Source organism: Apteryx rowi, unplaced genomic scaffold (assembly GCF_003343035.1).
Source record: "Apteryx rowi isolate R43461 unplaced genomic scaffold, aptRow1 scaffold_78, whole genome shotgun sequence".
Lineage (NCBI taxonomy): Eukaryota > Metazoa > Chordata > Aves > Apterygiformes > Apterygidae > Apteryx > Apteryx rowi.
In genome coordinates, this window is record NW_020451071.1 from 2,323,969 (window position 1) to 2,340,028 (window position 16,060).

At 41.0% G+C, this 16,060-nt stretch overlaps 1 protein-coding gene across 2 annotated transcripts; it reads right to left on the reverse strand.

Moving 5' to 3' along the window:
• Positions 1 to 4,130: 4,130 nt before the first annotated feature.
• Positions 4,131 to 13,685, reverse strand: SNAPC1 (small nuclear RNA activating complex polypeptide 1). Of its 2 annotated transcripts, none has more exons than XM_026088690.1 (10): positions 13,529 to 13,685; positions 12,856 to 13,015; positions 11,917 to 12,057; positions 11,318 to 11,422; positions 10,189 to 10,347; positions 9,649 to 9,723; positions 8,970 to 9,032; positions 7,837 to 7,978; positions 6,564 to 6,647; positions 4,131 to 4,636 (listed from the first exon to the last, which is right to left on the reverse strand). In XM_026088690.1, the coding sequence occupies exons 1-10, from the start codon at positions 13,654 to 13,656 to the stop codon at positions 4,602 to 4,604; spliced, it is 1,092 nt and encodes a 363-aa protein (XP_025944475.1). In that variant the 5' UTR covers positions 13,657 to 13,685; the 3' UTR covers positions 4,131 to 4,601. The 2 variants fall into 2 exon arrangements, with proteins under 2 accessions (XP_025944475.1, XP_025944474.1); XM_026088689.1 differs by having other exon boundaries at positions 6,564 to 6,650.
• Positions 13,686 to 16,060: the final 2,375 nt, after the last annotated feature.

Genomic DNA, 16,060 nt, shown 5'->3' on the forward strand with positions numbered 1-16,060 from the left:
CAAAAAAACCCCACATCTGCGCACCCCCGCCGCCCGCTCGCCACCCCCGCATCGCCCCCGCGCCCCCCGGCCTCACCCGCGCCCCCGCGCCACAGCCTTCCTCGCAGCACGCGACTGGGGAGGGTGGTCGGCTTGGACCCATCATCGCGAGGCCTTCCAAAATTCTGGGCGCTTTCAAAAAAATCTCTTTTCGCACGCAAGTCCCTCAGGACTTTCTTGACCTGTCAGTAGCAACATAAAGTATGGTCTCCCTACAGCCAACTGCACCGGCGCTTGGATGGAGTTTCTCAGCACTCCTGTGCCAAGCAGCAGCCTGCAGGCAGCAGAGGCTGTGCTGAGCCTGCACCTAAGGCTAAAGATCAACGGCTACCTCACTTTCCCTCGCATGCACAAAGCTCTTTTGTAGAGGAACGTGTTAACCCCCCCTCTCAGATAATCTCCCACATCCAGGTTTACATTTCTATGACTAAAGGGGAAGCAGTTTGGGGTCTGTTACAGAAAGCTCAAGCTGTCGCAAAATACATTTGCTTTGTGTACATTTCTACTGCACTCTAACTACCACCTAGCATGGACAAGCTGACCCAAGCCCTGAAACGCCACGAAGAGGATGGAGTTTTAGCACCCTTCTCTACCCCTCGTAGCTGGTGGAGCTGCTGCAGTTCCACATCCGAGTGTCCGGTTTCACACAGCTGCAGGAGGGAAGCACTCAGCTAACAGGCCTCACCTGGTGCCTAAATAGGAGGGCGAGGAAGCCAGATCCATTTAGGAGGACCCCTCAAGCACAGATACATCCACACTGATGTTAAATAGTTATCTATAATTAACAACTACTCCCAGGGTGACAATGAGATCACTTCCCAGAACTGCTCACTCCAGCCCCAGGGCAAAGGCAACAAAGCTTTCCACAAACCAGCAGCTGACTTGAGCAATGGTTTTACCTTTGAAGACAGCAATATCCACAGTGGCGATTCAGCTCCTGGCTTACCAGTAGCTCAGCTGCCAATGCACGGTGCACAAGCCAGAAAAACTGAGGGCAGCGGCCCTCATCAGTTGTCCCAAGCTACATATGATCGGTCATAAGGTAGTGGTTAGCAGACCAGTTGGAGCAGCACAGAGTTTAGAGCAGCAAAGTACCTGAGAACTGGGCCAAGAGCACCACTCACTCAAGCTATCTAGACTGTCCATCTCCACCACATTGCAACCAGGACCGTATCTTACTACCAGTAACCAGCATAGAAACTGCCACTCCCTTTCTTTTTCCCCCTCTCTCGCTCCAGAAGTAAGCTGCTGAGAAATGTTTCCCAATTCCACAACAGGTTGCTGCAAGTCTCCAGCTGAAGTGCACTACAGTAGTGATGCAGAGCTCTGAACTTTTATTTAGTCCAAGCAAAGAATTCCAAAATATCCAGAAAACAAAGTAGCCTGCATATAGTATTAGACATTGCAATAGCTATCTGTGGGTCTATGTTTGCTCACAGTCTCAAAGTTAAGGGGAAGGAAACAGCACACAAAWTTTAGAAGATCAGTCAAAAATAACTGTAAAAAACTTATTTGGTTGCTTACCTTTTTTCCTCCCCTCAGACACAATTGTTCTTGTATCCCAAAATTTCCCACATATGGTGCAATGACCTATGAATCACCCCTATCATTTGTAGACAGCAGAAGCAGTAAGCACTTAATTCAGCCAAGGAAAAGATTTTTTGCAGTGAACACTGATGCTCCTCCATCTATGCTGGCAGCTCATGCGGGTTCCACAAAACTCTTCAGAAAACTGAGCTGACTGATGGAAGGCAGCAAGCTTTGTAAAACATGAATGGACAATTCCAGAGGTAGGATGAATTTCAAAATGAAACGTACCAGAAAAGTCAGAAAAGAGCTGCATCATTTGTAGAACATTATTACTATGTATGTGTGATGAGAGAATATAAATTGTCTGTACAGGGCACTGTTATGTGAAGCATTTAAATATAGGACTAGAAGGAACCTCCAGGTGTGCTCTAGTCCATGTCCCTTTTCCAAGGCAGAACCAGGTCTACCACAGAAAACCATGACTATTTTTTTAAACCTTGTCTTGAACTCATACAGTGAAAGTGATTCCTGTGTTAGTTACTGGACCTACCTATCTTCATAAAATAATAAAGAGTATTTTTTTTAGTTAAGTAGCTTTGTACTGCTGCAAATTGATTACTGGTAGCTCTACCTCTGTGGACTTGGAGAACAATTAATCACCATTTGTATAAACACATTTTATATAACTGTGCAAATCGTCACTGGAAAGACTTTCACATTGATTCCTCAAACCTTTTCTTTTCCAGACTAAATTACACAGTCTTTTTTCTTTTTGTTGCCCTTTTCAGGATTCTCCGATTCTTCCAGAGGTGAGGCCTACCTGCTCCCCAAACTGCACACCATATACATCACCRCTGCCTGTAATGGCATTTGGGATATTTCAAACCGCCCCCACATTGCTAGCCCACCTTCAGTCTGAGGGCTGCAAAAGCCTCCAGGATCCTTATCTGCAAAACAGCTGCTTAGTCAAGCATTCCCTAGCTGGTATCCGTCCTTGCCAAGTGCAGCCTTTTGTATTTGCCTTTACTTAGTTAGACATTGTTATTTATCCAGTTATTAGAATAAAAATAACACTGAAAACATCTTCCATGTAAACTGCTCCTAAATTGATGTCACCTGTGTTGTAAGTGTATTCTGCTCTTCATCACCCACAYTGTACTTGTAAACATTGCGTAGCACTCATTCAAGCCTCTACTCGGGAGTATCTTTTAGCTTTGCCAAGGAATAGTGATTACTGTCCTATGAATAGGATTCTTCAGTCAGTCATACATCCATCTTAGAGAAGTTTCAGCTGAAACTTCTCTATCTAGTTTATTTATGAAGTGAAAAAGACAAAAGAAGCAGCCTTCAACATCATATTCCTTTTAGCATAGGACTCCAAGCGCTGATTATTCGCCATAACACCCATACCCACAAACACCCCCAACTGAACCAACAATCTTAGGACCTGGAAGAGCAGTGGAAGGGTGAACACTACACCAGGAAAAAGGGGTAGAAAAACTGTCATACAGACACTTCATAGTTAACTGCATTGTTAGTACTATTGAGATTTTCTTCTGTATAGAGGTAGTCTTCCTTTTCTGTGATAATTAGATCTGGTCTAATAATGACTCTTGGGTTAGACTGTTAAGACTTCCATTATTTGAACAATAAATTTCTGGCTTTATAGTAAGGTGCATTTCCTCTTTGCCCATAAACAAGACTGAATGTAACACTAGTGTTTATCAGGGTTTTTCCAACGTCTAATCTAATTCCATTTGTCATTTAAGCGTATTCCTCCTTACCCTATCCAACAAATTTCACTCAGTCCAGGCCCCTTTTATATTCAAAGTCCTTTGTATATTTCCACCTGGCATTTCTTCTTCTAGATAACAGCACTTCAATTCTTTTGGCCTTTCTTGATAGTCATACTACCGAACTAATTCACTCAATTTAGGCYCCTTTTATATTCAAAACCTTTCATATTTCCATTTTGTACTTCTCCTAGATGAGGACACGTCAGTTCCTTTGGCCTTTCTTGATAGGTCATACTTTTTACAATTCTGATCAACTAGAGAAAATATCAAGGAGAATAATTATCAACATTCTTCTTGAATTATCAGGGTTAGAAGGAGCTATTTGAGTCTACAGCCTTACAGGGCTTAATGACAATGTCTAAATCCAACAGTTGCTATTGTTTACAGAAAATACTCCAACTTGTGATTCTCAGTCTATTTGCTGCTTCTGTTATTGTTGCCTAGCAATCACTTCCCCATCCTGTATCTGTGAAGTTCTCAGTACTGATCTTCATGTTTATTTACACACCCAGTTCTCCCACATCACCTTTGCAATCTGTAAAGATCACTCCGAATTCTAGTCCTACCTTCAAACAGCTTGGTGTCATCTGCAGAATAAATGCATGTTATATTTCTTCATTCACATATACAACGATACCAGACCCACCGGAGACAGAGTACAATAAAAAGGCTTATCACAAAGTCTGATCTGCATATCCCACACCTGCGAGATCTAAGAGTGATAAATATTGTTGAAGTTGCACACCATGAAAGGGAGCAGTAAACTCTGTGAAAAATAATTTATTGCACTAGTCTTAAACAGTCAGTAACCATAATTTTATGTTCAGAGATAAAAGATTCCAAACATGTTTTATATCAGTAAATATTTTGTGAGCAGTTCTTCTACCAGCCTTTGCTAAAAACATCATTGCAAGTCAACCCGAGTTCTAAATGATTACTCATATTGTACAAGCTCAATAAAAGGAGCRACCATCTTCTCTCTCCTTCCATCTCAAACGGGCACAGCAACTTTGTCTCCCACAAGAAGCACTGCCTTTCCTCAAAGCAATCAGGTGCTTTTACCACTAGACAACTAAGGTATACCAGTCACTATCAGTATTTCAGTGTCACCTGTAGTTCTGGTCCCAGCCATTTCTTGTGCACACATTCAAAGGTATCCAAAACAAGCACTTTGTTATTTCTGGCATTTACATTTTGTCACTGAAATTCACATTAGTGCTTCTCCAACTGGATCCTCTAACGCTTTTTTTTCCTCTTGGTGAGAGGTACTTCTGAAAGGAAATAAAGAGATTTTTCTGACAAGCTTTTCAATCCATTTTGCCTCATGGGAATGATTAAAATAGAATTAATTCTACTCAGTAAAGGAAATGAATTAGATGAGCCCTTGAGAACCCCTTCTAACCCCTCTCCCCATCGCTTTTAATATGAAAAAAATCTTTCCAGATTCTATAAGCATATGATTTCATTCAAAATATCAATAAAAATTCCATTGATGAACAAAATACTGCACTTCAAAGCTTATTTAAATAAGCACCTTTCTGCTTCCCATGAACTCCTTTAAGATTTCACTGTGAATTTCACACATGGAATACTCACAAACACTCAATACCCAAAGAGATGGCCTAGGAGTATTGTAAATGCTTCAGAATTTGCTAGGGTAGTTATTCAATGAAACGGAGAACATCCCTGATTTAGAGAGAAACTGTTTTTGTCCACAACAATTTGAAGAAAGTGTAAGCAATTCAAGTACAGTATTAAATGCACTATTATGCTTTCAACCTGACCATCTGAAACTCGAACGCTTTCAAACTGTCTACAATTGACTAAGGTGATCAGAGGATGTAACCTCGTTTCAGTACTACAAGATGCCCTCATGCTTTTGAAAAGAGCAAACAAATGTGCTACCTCACTATAAAGCTAGTTTAACAGTTCTTATCATGCTACCTTATATGAAGCATCCTTCCTTTACATGCAATTTGGGATAGAAAGTCATTTCCAAAAGATATATTCCTCACATGTCTATGGCATTAAAGCTTTTCAGGAGTTGTACTTAACCCTTTGGTCTCCTTCAGGTAACCTAATAAAATACTATTCTTTCAAGCTAAGAACCAGTCTCTTTGGTCTATCAAGTCTGCTTTCCACTACATAAGCAAGACACATCAGTCTTAGACTAGCTAGGAATTGCCAAGGGAAATCATGCCTTTAGCTGGCCAGCTCCTGTCCGAGGAACACTATCAGTATAGAAGGAGACATGGCTGCAAAGCAGAGCCCCAGCCTCTGCCCAGAGCACTGCTGAATGAGGTATCTCAAGATAAAAGATGTGTAACATTCTCTGGACAGTGTCTGTTCCATGGTGTTCTGTTCTCAGTGTATGTTCTCCTCAAGCAATACTGAAAAAAATCCCACCCATCTATAGCTTCTGAGCTGCAGATCAGTTCAAGCTCAACTAACATCTCAATTTTTACGAAATGCATTGGTGGCTTCCATAGAGTAACTCCATCATCAGCTTTAAGAAGCCTGCTTGCAACTACTTCCAAACAAAAATTACATTCTTTTCAGTAACATACAAGTGATAGCAAAGTCATCACTCTTCTGTTTCAATTCCCAGAATTCTACAACTATGTCAGACAACTTCTAATATAGACAAGGAAGTTATTACTGTACATATACTAGTTTGGAACTTAAACATGGAAGCTTTGCCCAGCTGAACCTAAGGCTAGAGGGAAAACTTCTACGCTCCCTCATTCCCATGAGGGTGAAGGCAGCAAGGGCTACTTTGACCTCAAGTGCAGGTTACAGAAGTTTCAGAGCTACTATCAACAGGCATCTTCAGCCAGTGGGAGAGTAACTGAAAGTAACTTTCCCAAATATTATATATTGGAACTCTTTAAGACAGATTTATGTTATAGAAGAGTAAGTCTCCTTTTAACTGGACCAGTTTTAACTCTGAACATACTATAGTGAAGTTTATGTAGAAAAAGCATATGACTTGCAGTATTGCGTCATCACTTGTGTGCTTGTAAAAAAGCCTCAGGGCAAAGCTTCAATTTTCACGCAATTCTACACTATACAAGCTAAAAAAACAAACCTAGCCTTGGCAAAACATGGTCCAAAGCATCAGCTTTCATTGCAGAAACATACAGAACAGTAGAGAGTTATTAAAAACAACTCTCCAGTTTGTTAGAATTTCAAACGTACCTTCTTCATCTGAGGTATCTTCTTCTGTGATTACAGGCATCCCAACATGCCTAGTAACAGTTTCCTTCATTGTCCGCATCTCACCTGCTGATAGATTGATAGGAAAAAAACCTATCATCTACTTTTGCTTCTACACCAAAAAATTCCATGTTAAAATTTTGCAGTCTTTTTCTGACTGCATTAAGCAAGGGCCTTCATTGACCGCATACAGAGTCATCTCGGTGCTTTTCTTATATTGATACAGATAACTTGGAAATATACAGAGCACAAGCAGTTAAAAGTCTTTTCTTCCAGAGTACATTTTCAAAATGAGAAAAAAAGGGCCCAAATATTGGAATTAGGATCCTGTACCTGTTTTTAAAAGTTTGCTTCTTAAAATTGCTTTTATTTTATTCCTAGCTAAAATGATAAAGTACTTTTCAGGAGAAAGAAAATAAAATTACAGAACAGAGTCAGAAACAGTGAGTCACAGGACTATAAAAAACTTTTGTCAAGAAGGACAAAGTTAAGTCTAGCTGTAAACTAATCAAAAGTTTGAACAACTAGGATGTAATAATTGCAGTATTAAGAAAACAATTAGAAAAGAGTTTTGAAATTGCATCAATTGTCAACATCAGACAGGTTTCAATTCACTTGGAAGTATTAAAAGCTTCAGTAACAAAAGACAGAATAAATAACGAGTGTCAGATGTAAAGGGAATGACTGATGTAATAGTGCAACTACTGGTCTTAAAAAGTACTGTCATTAAGACATCAATATTATTTTCTCTTCAAAAATATTAACTGATATTCCTTCAAGAGCCCACCAGGAACAGACATGAGACAAGTGGGTTTTACTTTGCATTCCACCAGGATGTATTAACTACAAAATTGTCAGCCTGCTTCTACTCTTATGAAGACCAGCCTGTCTGTCAACAGGAGAAACAGTTAGATGCATGTCTTAATCACTGCTAAGTTTCTTGTATGGCAACACGAAGAATTAAAACACTGCTACACTGCTAGCAAAGTAGCTAAGTTGCTTTTCCAAAGAAAAATTCTGAAGATTACGTATAAGATTTCAGATTAACTATAAACTGCATGCACTCTCTCTCTACCCAGCCAGACTGTGAAAAACAGACAGGCAGGTTCAATTATGACAGGGGCATCACAAACAGTTTCTTTAATCTTCTACCTCCGTGGATGGACAGCAAAATTTAACCAAGCTCCTTTAGAGGGCAAAGCAGCAGACAAACTTTTGCAGTATCTTCAGATTCACCAAGACAATGAAGACATACCTCGGATTTTCACAGAATCTCTATTCCTGGACGCCTGTGATCTTTTACTGTTTTTTTTACTTCTGCTTTGAGATTTCCCATAATCTGATCCTGAATCAGAAGAATCTAGTTTTACTTGACGGTGTCTTCTGGATTTAGAGGCCTAAAACCCAAACAAATTTATAAGCGATAAGAAAAGCTGAACTGCTACAGCCACACATTACTGCGTGTCACCCAGTTTACAAGTCAGCAAGGACTAAAGCGTCAACTTCTTCAGATGTCAGGGAGTGGGGGGATTCTTACTGGTTATGGTGCTTCAGCCTAACAGGACAATGCCCTCCTACGGTTTAATAGTGTATTGTTTAAATTCAGATATTGAAACATTAATTTATTTTCAAACCACTGCCTATTCTCATCATTCTACATCTTCATGTTGCAGATCACTGTGCGCAACCAAAAGGAAGACTTCCAAGAACTACTGCGTCATAAGGCCTCTTTCCTTTATTACCATAATTTGCTTAATACCTAGGGAACAGTATCACCCCCCATTTTCAAGGCTGGACTGCTGTACGTTCCCAAGCTGTTTCATTTAACAATGTATATTCAAATGAGATTTTAATAACTAAAAAAGACGTAACATTTACCATAGGTCCACTATTGAAAAGACAATTCAACAGCATTTCTAAACTAGCAGTATTGAAACAATGTTTTCAAGAACTGCCAAGTGAATTTAAACCCCCAAGAGTCTTCAGAGCCTCCAATATCTGAGCTTCAAGGTCAATGGGATTTAAGCAAACACACACTTCAAATATTTTCCTAAATTTTTTATTCCATCTACTTAAAAAATGGTGCATTGACATTAAAAAAAAAAAAAAGCTTTGTAAACAAAAATTCCCCAAGTGGAGACAATTTCAGACTTAAAACAAAAATCTGCTTATTCATACCTAACTGCACTGTTTCCATAAATCTAACATAAAAAAAATAAAAGCTCTGTGGTTTCCCAATGTGTTCAGCAGGGAAACTAGAGCATTCAAAAGTTGAATTCAAGTGCAATTTTAACTCATTCTTTTTTGATCCATTGTATGTTAAGCTGGTACTTACAACTACTAAAAAAAAACAAAAACACATCCCTATAATCTAATCTTATACCTTACCTCAACAACTGCAGAATAGGATCTGTACTTGATCTTAGCCAATGCATTTGCTCTTTCAGAACCCTGCAAAGAAACAAAGAAATCTCTTAGAAAAAGTTTTCACAATCTATGATAGCAATATTAAAAGGCAATATCAAATTAGGAAATTAGTTGAGCAATATCTTACTGAAGCTGTAATTTTATAACAAATGCTGCAGAATTGATGCTTCATTTAAAGAAAAGAAGTAATCCAAATTTCATAAAAAAAGGCAAAGCATAATTTTGATGGCCTTCATCAGCGCAGGAGAAAAACTGAAATTTGAAATTTCACATCTTACTTGAATTCAAGGTTGAAATAAGCAGGTATTTAAAGAGAAGACAGTACAACATTAGAGAATTTTGTGGCATAACTAGTGAATACTGCACTTAGTTGAAAATGCAGGAGGAACCATAAAGGAGTTTGGACAAGAAGATACAGCTACTTCCCCTCCTTACCTGAAAGGGACCATAGCTTTTTAGAGCCATGTTAGTAGTGAATACTAATATGAGAACAACCCAATTAAAAAATAAAAATAGAAACAAAAAAGCCCAACCCAACTCCACTACTACTATAACTTGCTTTGATACTATCAAGTCCTGAGGTTGAGAAACTAACAGATTTTTGTCTGCAGAGTGTGGTAAACTAGATAATTTTTCTTACTTCTGATGCTACAGAGGTCCCTTCTTCCTTTCCGTTTGGTATTTCATCAGCCTCTTTAGCATTTAAGAATAATTTCTGGGAAAAAAAAAGATGATTTTTTTTAAATCTCTATCATACACAAGGCAGTTAAAAAAAAAATCCAAGAACTGTGCAAAACAAAAYAAATATTAAAGTAACCACATACCTCTGTTTTCTTCATACCTCATGCTACAGTACCATGGCCCTTGCTTGACCCCAGAATAAGTGCAACAGAGGTACTTAATGCACTCATTCCAATATTGCCCATAAGCCACTTCTACCAGGCTTACGTTTCAGTACATATTTACTTTATTAGAGAGACAGTATCACATACATGATACCCAGAACACTCCCATATGTCTGTCTAATGTTTTACTTATTCCATGTCTTCAGTGTTACAATTTTTTACTTAAGTCTCAGATTTACAAAGTACACTTGGATGTCATCAAGCTAAATCAGCCAGCTCTTACAAGTTCACGTAAAGTGTTAAGTTGTCACAGCATAATGGTCAATATAACCTACCATTCTCTTCTGCTGCCATTCCTGATGTTCCAAAGTTATATCTTTAAGATTAACCACAAATTCATCTTTTATCAAGCTCAGGGCCTTGTCTGGCTGCGATTTGTCAGCTGAGATGACACACTTCATTTTCTGATAGTGGTCATGAATATTCATCAGTTCCTAAAAGAAAAACAACCACCACCACAAAACAAACAGAAAAAGCTTTTCAGGAAAAAAGGTTACAGCAGAAAACCAAAATTAGTCCGCAGTGAAGAAAAACAGCGTTAAACTACTGAACAAGCAGGAGTGTTATGAATGGAGCCCCTTAGTATCAACTGTTCAGTTTCAGCTAGTAATATTGCTACCTAGCACTGTCCTATCAGTCCACCAAAACAAAGGAAAAGAAAGTTTGTTTCATTATTTAAACTAAGAAAGAAGCCTCAGTGACACTGATGATTAGTGCTCACAGAGGTTCCATTCTCATACTGGTATCTGTTCTCATCTTTCTGGAGGAGAGATTTTGCATCTTCTCACTCCATCATTTCACAGATTACTGATTTTTGTACCATTCTGTACTCATCTGTACTGACAATTTATCTTTGCAAGCAGGAAAAAAAAATGGAAGTAAAGATCTACAACCAGCTTATAATGATCAACATAAAAAGCTATATCCTGCTTAAAATACTACTTTTTAAAAAAATGTATTATATACTAAACAAACTCAAGTTTGAAAAGGAGAAATAAAGGTTAGAGAAGGTGACAACCTTGCAGATAACTAATTTTTATTACCATAAGCATCTAGTCTCCAGCTGCAAATTGCAGACGTATCACAACAAACATGCTCTCTGCCTCCCCCCAACCCATTTTCCATTTTTCTCTGCTTAAGCGACAGTTGATCATTTGTCCCTTTCCCTTTTAGACCATATTAAGGTGCCTACAAAACACTAACGCACATTTTGGTGCTGAAAAAGTACAACAGGTCTTCTAAAATAAATGCCATGTTTCTAAGATGCTAAGTAAATTTGCTGGCACAGATTACCCTAATATGCATACCATAAGGAAAACTTACAGAAGACTTGATTGGGACAATTAACTCCTGGACAACAGAGAAAAACACAATGATTGATCAGTAGTTTAAAAGTTACTATACCTCCAGTACATCATTAGTGATGAGGCTGTTTACTCGGTTACTTGGATCCTTAAACTCTTCTTTAAATTCATTTTCCTGGATCTTCTTCTTAGTTCTGTAGTTTAACTAAAGCAAGAAGAGACAATGCTTCGTAACTTAAATAGTAAAATTAAAGTTGCATCTCCTCTTGAAAATTCTCACTGCATATCCAGCAGTCAATAGATGCTGGAAGGCATATGCTTATCCCATCGACAATAATACATAACTTTATTATCAAGTGCTCAGAGTCAGCACTTTCAAAATTAACATTTTTGTATTCTCTAGTCAAGAATTTAATCAAGCACTCAGACTCAAGAGTTTGAAATTCCCACAGATTAAGAGGTACCTCAAACCTAAACATATTTTTTCAACAGCAAATATTTTTATTAAGTGAAGGGTACGGTACTTTCAAACGCCCTCTAGGTTTTGTTTTATATACCTAGTTACATAAAGGAAGATGTAGCATTTTTCAACACAGTGTCAAAGATGAACTAAATGAATCAGTGTTGCTGAACTCTGTCAGCAATAGAAAACTGAAGATATCCTTTTAAATACAGTAAGTCATTAATGCAACAACTCACTAGCTTTGGCATTGCTGTGAAATGGAATGCTCTGGCAACGCGCAGTTTCCTAAAGATGTATGCTGCATCATAATGCTGGGACTCTATCAGATCCTGTTGAAACCTCTCGACTTCAGGCCAATCCTTGAGTGCAATTCTGATCTGCAACAGAAGAATTGTACATTGTTATATCAAAATGCATATTTCAAACCTGCTTAGGAATTCAACTTCCCTTTCAGTCTCTATGAGGCATAAAAAAGACCAAAAGCTTCCCTCTCAAGGGGATATATTACGCATCCTTCCATTTCTCCTGGTCTACTTCACTGGGCACAGCTTAACAAACACAAACACGCTCCTGAAACTTGTCCTGACTTTCTGCACTAAGCAAGAAGCATGCACTTATGACAGTTCTCTCCACACTCCATGTTTAAGTCATGTTATTTAATGTACACCTGTGGAACCTTGCTCTGCTGAAAACAACAGCTTTCACGGGTAGCTATAGTTAAAAATCTAGCTTCACTGCAAGATATGGTTCTAGTCAATAAGAACTGGCACTAATTTAGTCAGTTTTCATTCTGCTGAAATTCTAAGGAATAACTGGGGATGTAGCAGAGGTTTCCCCACAGCTGATGAGCACGTTCCCAGTTCCCATTTTCAAAGCTAAAGTCTTGTTCACTTTTGAAGAATGGAGAGCTTCATATTCGGTGAGGCTTCTGAGAACACCACAGTTAAATTTTAGGAGATATAAACAATACATTAGTCACCATGTAAGTTCTCAGACCCAAAGGTGTTTGCAAGGTTAGCTTTTCCAAATGGAYTGTTTTGTTCAAAATGGTTTTATTTTAAGAAAGCAAGGAGAGAGGAGATACAGTATCAGTTTGTGAAGACAAAGCAGATTAGAAGTATACCATACACCTTGCATCTAGTATTTTCCAAGAAAAAAACCTCGAGAACAATTACCTTTTGCTTTGGCTGGCAAAGCTGCGTAGAATAGAGTCCGTACAAAAGATACAGAGCACCAACTCGAATCTGGAAAGCGTAAGGAGGCAAGAAGTACTGCTGCGCCAGTTCCAAAGCCTTCTTTGCAAACTTATTCCTCTCCAAAGCTCTTATTCTACCACTAGAGGAAACACAAAGGAAGTACATTAGGGTCAGTGACTATAAAGCATGTTATGGTTTTAGAAAGTCTGTAACACAGAAATATTATAAACATTAGATATTTTGGAACATGTTGATCTAAGGTTCAGGTTCTGGCAAGTCTTCAAAGGCGGCCAGGCCTTAAGCTCTCTGGCAGTGCTGGATACCGTTCCCTGGATTAGATGGGATCTAGAGTGAAAAACGCAGTGCCCTACAACCACGTGTTTTAAATCTCACATCCCGAGAACGGCACCAAGCTCCCCGAGGGTGGCACTGAAGAAGGCATCACTAATACACGAAATAAAAGCAACTCCTGACCCCCCCCCCCGCGCCACACAGGCACCAGCTGCTTCACCGCCAGCGACCTGCCCAGACCCTTCCCAGAAGCCGCGCCAGAAGGACCCGACGCCCCGCAGCGGGGGGCGGTGGGGGGGAGCCGGGGCCCCGGCGGTAACGGCCGCGCGGGCCAGGGCCGAGGAGGCGGCCGCTCGCTCACTAGAAGATGGCGTGGAAGCGGCGCTCCCGCCACAGCTCGGCGAAGCGCTCGAAGCGGACCGTGTCGGCCTCCTGGAAGGCGCCCAGCAGCGCCTCGCAGTCCGCCTGCAGCCCCGGCACCGAGCACATCCCGCCGCCGCCACTGAGCGCCGCGCCGCGCCGCGCCGCACCGCACACAGCCGCGCATGCGCGGCGGCCTCCCCCCCCCCCCCSCCCGCGCATGCGCACTGCTCCGCCTCGGCCCGTTAACGGCTGCGGGGAGCAGGGAGGGGGAAGGGCCGTGCGGGCGCCTCCGTGAGGCGGAGGGCGGCGCGGCGGTGACCTTCCGCGAGGCCTCACCCGCCCCCTCGCTCCCCCCGGAAGGGCGCGTCCGGCCCGCTGGGGGGGGCGATGGTGACAGAAGCTCGCTGCGTCCGCCCCTGGGCCCCCGGGAGGCGCCGCGTCAGGCTGCGCCAGCACGGCGGGAGCGGGGAGCGGGGCCGCCCCTGCCCCGCATGCACGGCCACACGTAGGCGGCGGCGGCGGCGGCGGGCGGGGGGGGGGAGCCGGGGCTGCGGCGCCGCACGTAGCGCGGCTGGGCGCGGGCTCGCCGCCCGGGCCGGGCCGGGCCGGGCCCGGGGCGCTGCTTCCCCTCTCTCCCCGCTAGTCAGAGGTAGCGGCAGCCCCGGGAGAGCCCGCCCGTCGGAGAGCCCGTACGGCCGGTAAGTGTGCAGCTGCCTCACGGGGCGGCGGGAGCGCGCCTGGTGTTGCTGCGGTGCAGGGGAGGAACGGGGCTGCGGGCTCCGCTTGCGGGAGATTCCCCCCGTGCCGAGGGGGTCCTGGCAGAAGGAAGACAGAGGTGTAGAGAAGGTATCGAATAGCTGCTATGGATGGAATGATGCATTAGGTGATGACTTTAAGTGAGTGGATGTTCAAAACTGCAAGGCTTTCTTCCACTGATGGAACAATTCACGTGAGTTGCTTTCTTAAATAACCATGTACGGCATAATGAATTTTACACGTTGCTGGATCTAGTGCTGTGATAGCCTCCAAACCAGTTCACCGTTAGCATCAACTAATTGATTCAGAGGTCACTCTTTGAAGCTAGGCACTCAAACTGTCAGCTGCTACAAAGTTATTAAGTTCCACAATGTGTCAGGCACAAAAACATCTTTCAATCTTTACTCTATTTCCAAAAAGGTTGCTAGAATCACAACCCTTAGTTGCCTTTATAGATGAGGAGGAAATGAATGGCCATGTCAGCTAAACAGCTGTTGCCTTCAAGCACTGCTGATTGCCACTTTCATTGATTATAGGAATAGAAGCATTAGCAGAGCTGTTCCATATGAACTGGACAGGTTTTAGCAGCTGCTGGGAAGAGCTGCACCTGCTGAGTTTTTATTTTTATTTTTTTATTTTTTGAAAAGACATTTTTGTCTCTCATTTGGATTAATGTTTAGAGACATTGGACTGTGACCACATTCATCCAGTGTGTGACCCTGTCTTCAATAGATTGCACTGATTTTGAAACAGAAGGGCAGCACTGTTGGGAAAAGTTATAATGTACTTTTCCCCTCTCTGTCATCCCTAATGGATTTACAGATTCAAAGCACAAGTTAGTTAATAATTGACACATATGCAGTACATTCTTMTTTACCTAGAGACCAAGCCCAGCTCTACTTAGTTATAGGAGTTATCCCATAATTTAAAAAGAGTCATTTGGTACTTGAGTGATGCATAATTTGGAAAGCTTGAGTGTGTTTTCTAAATTCTGTATTCTAAGCATGCAGTGAGTGTAGTGATTTCTCAGGCTGTTTCAAGAAAAGCTAGATGGGAATTTCTTTTCTTTTCCTAAGGTAGATGGGGCTGAATGTCATAACACTTTCACTGTGCAAGATGAACCTTTGTAGCAAGGATGGGGCTGTTGTGCCTATATATTAATGTGTGATAGTCTTTCCTTGCAGAAAGTTTGGCTATAATGTAAAGAATGAAGATGCAAAGGAGGAAAAAGGAAAAAAAAAAAAGGGCTTTTCTGCAGCATTTCCTTTCTGTTGTGTATAGTATGAAATACAGTGTTCATTTTTGGGCTAACAAATGTACCGCTTACTTTCCTTGATAAATTGTGTTTTCATCCCATACTCCATGTATTTTTCATTAGTAAATTGTAATTGTTAATAGACTGTCTTCCAAACTAAAAAAAAAAAAAAGTAGATAATGTAAGGAAGAATAAGGTGGTTACTGTAATTTATTTGTATTCTTATTTAACTCCTAAACAAAAGGATGAAGTCCTGTTTGTCCTGTTAATTCCTACTGTGTAAGTTGCAACTCATTTATCCCACATAAATACAAATAGCTATAAATAATGAGGGTTTATCCAGTTGCATGTGGTACAAGACAACACTCTCTTGTTTTGCAATACCCGATTTAATTGTATCAGAACACCTTTTCAAAATGAAAACATGATGAAAATTGCAATAGGACTTAAATAATAGCAGCATTGAATGGTAAATCTCTGAAAAGGTAAATTCTGGAAATATTTTATTAAACAGCATAT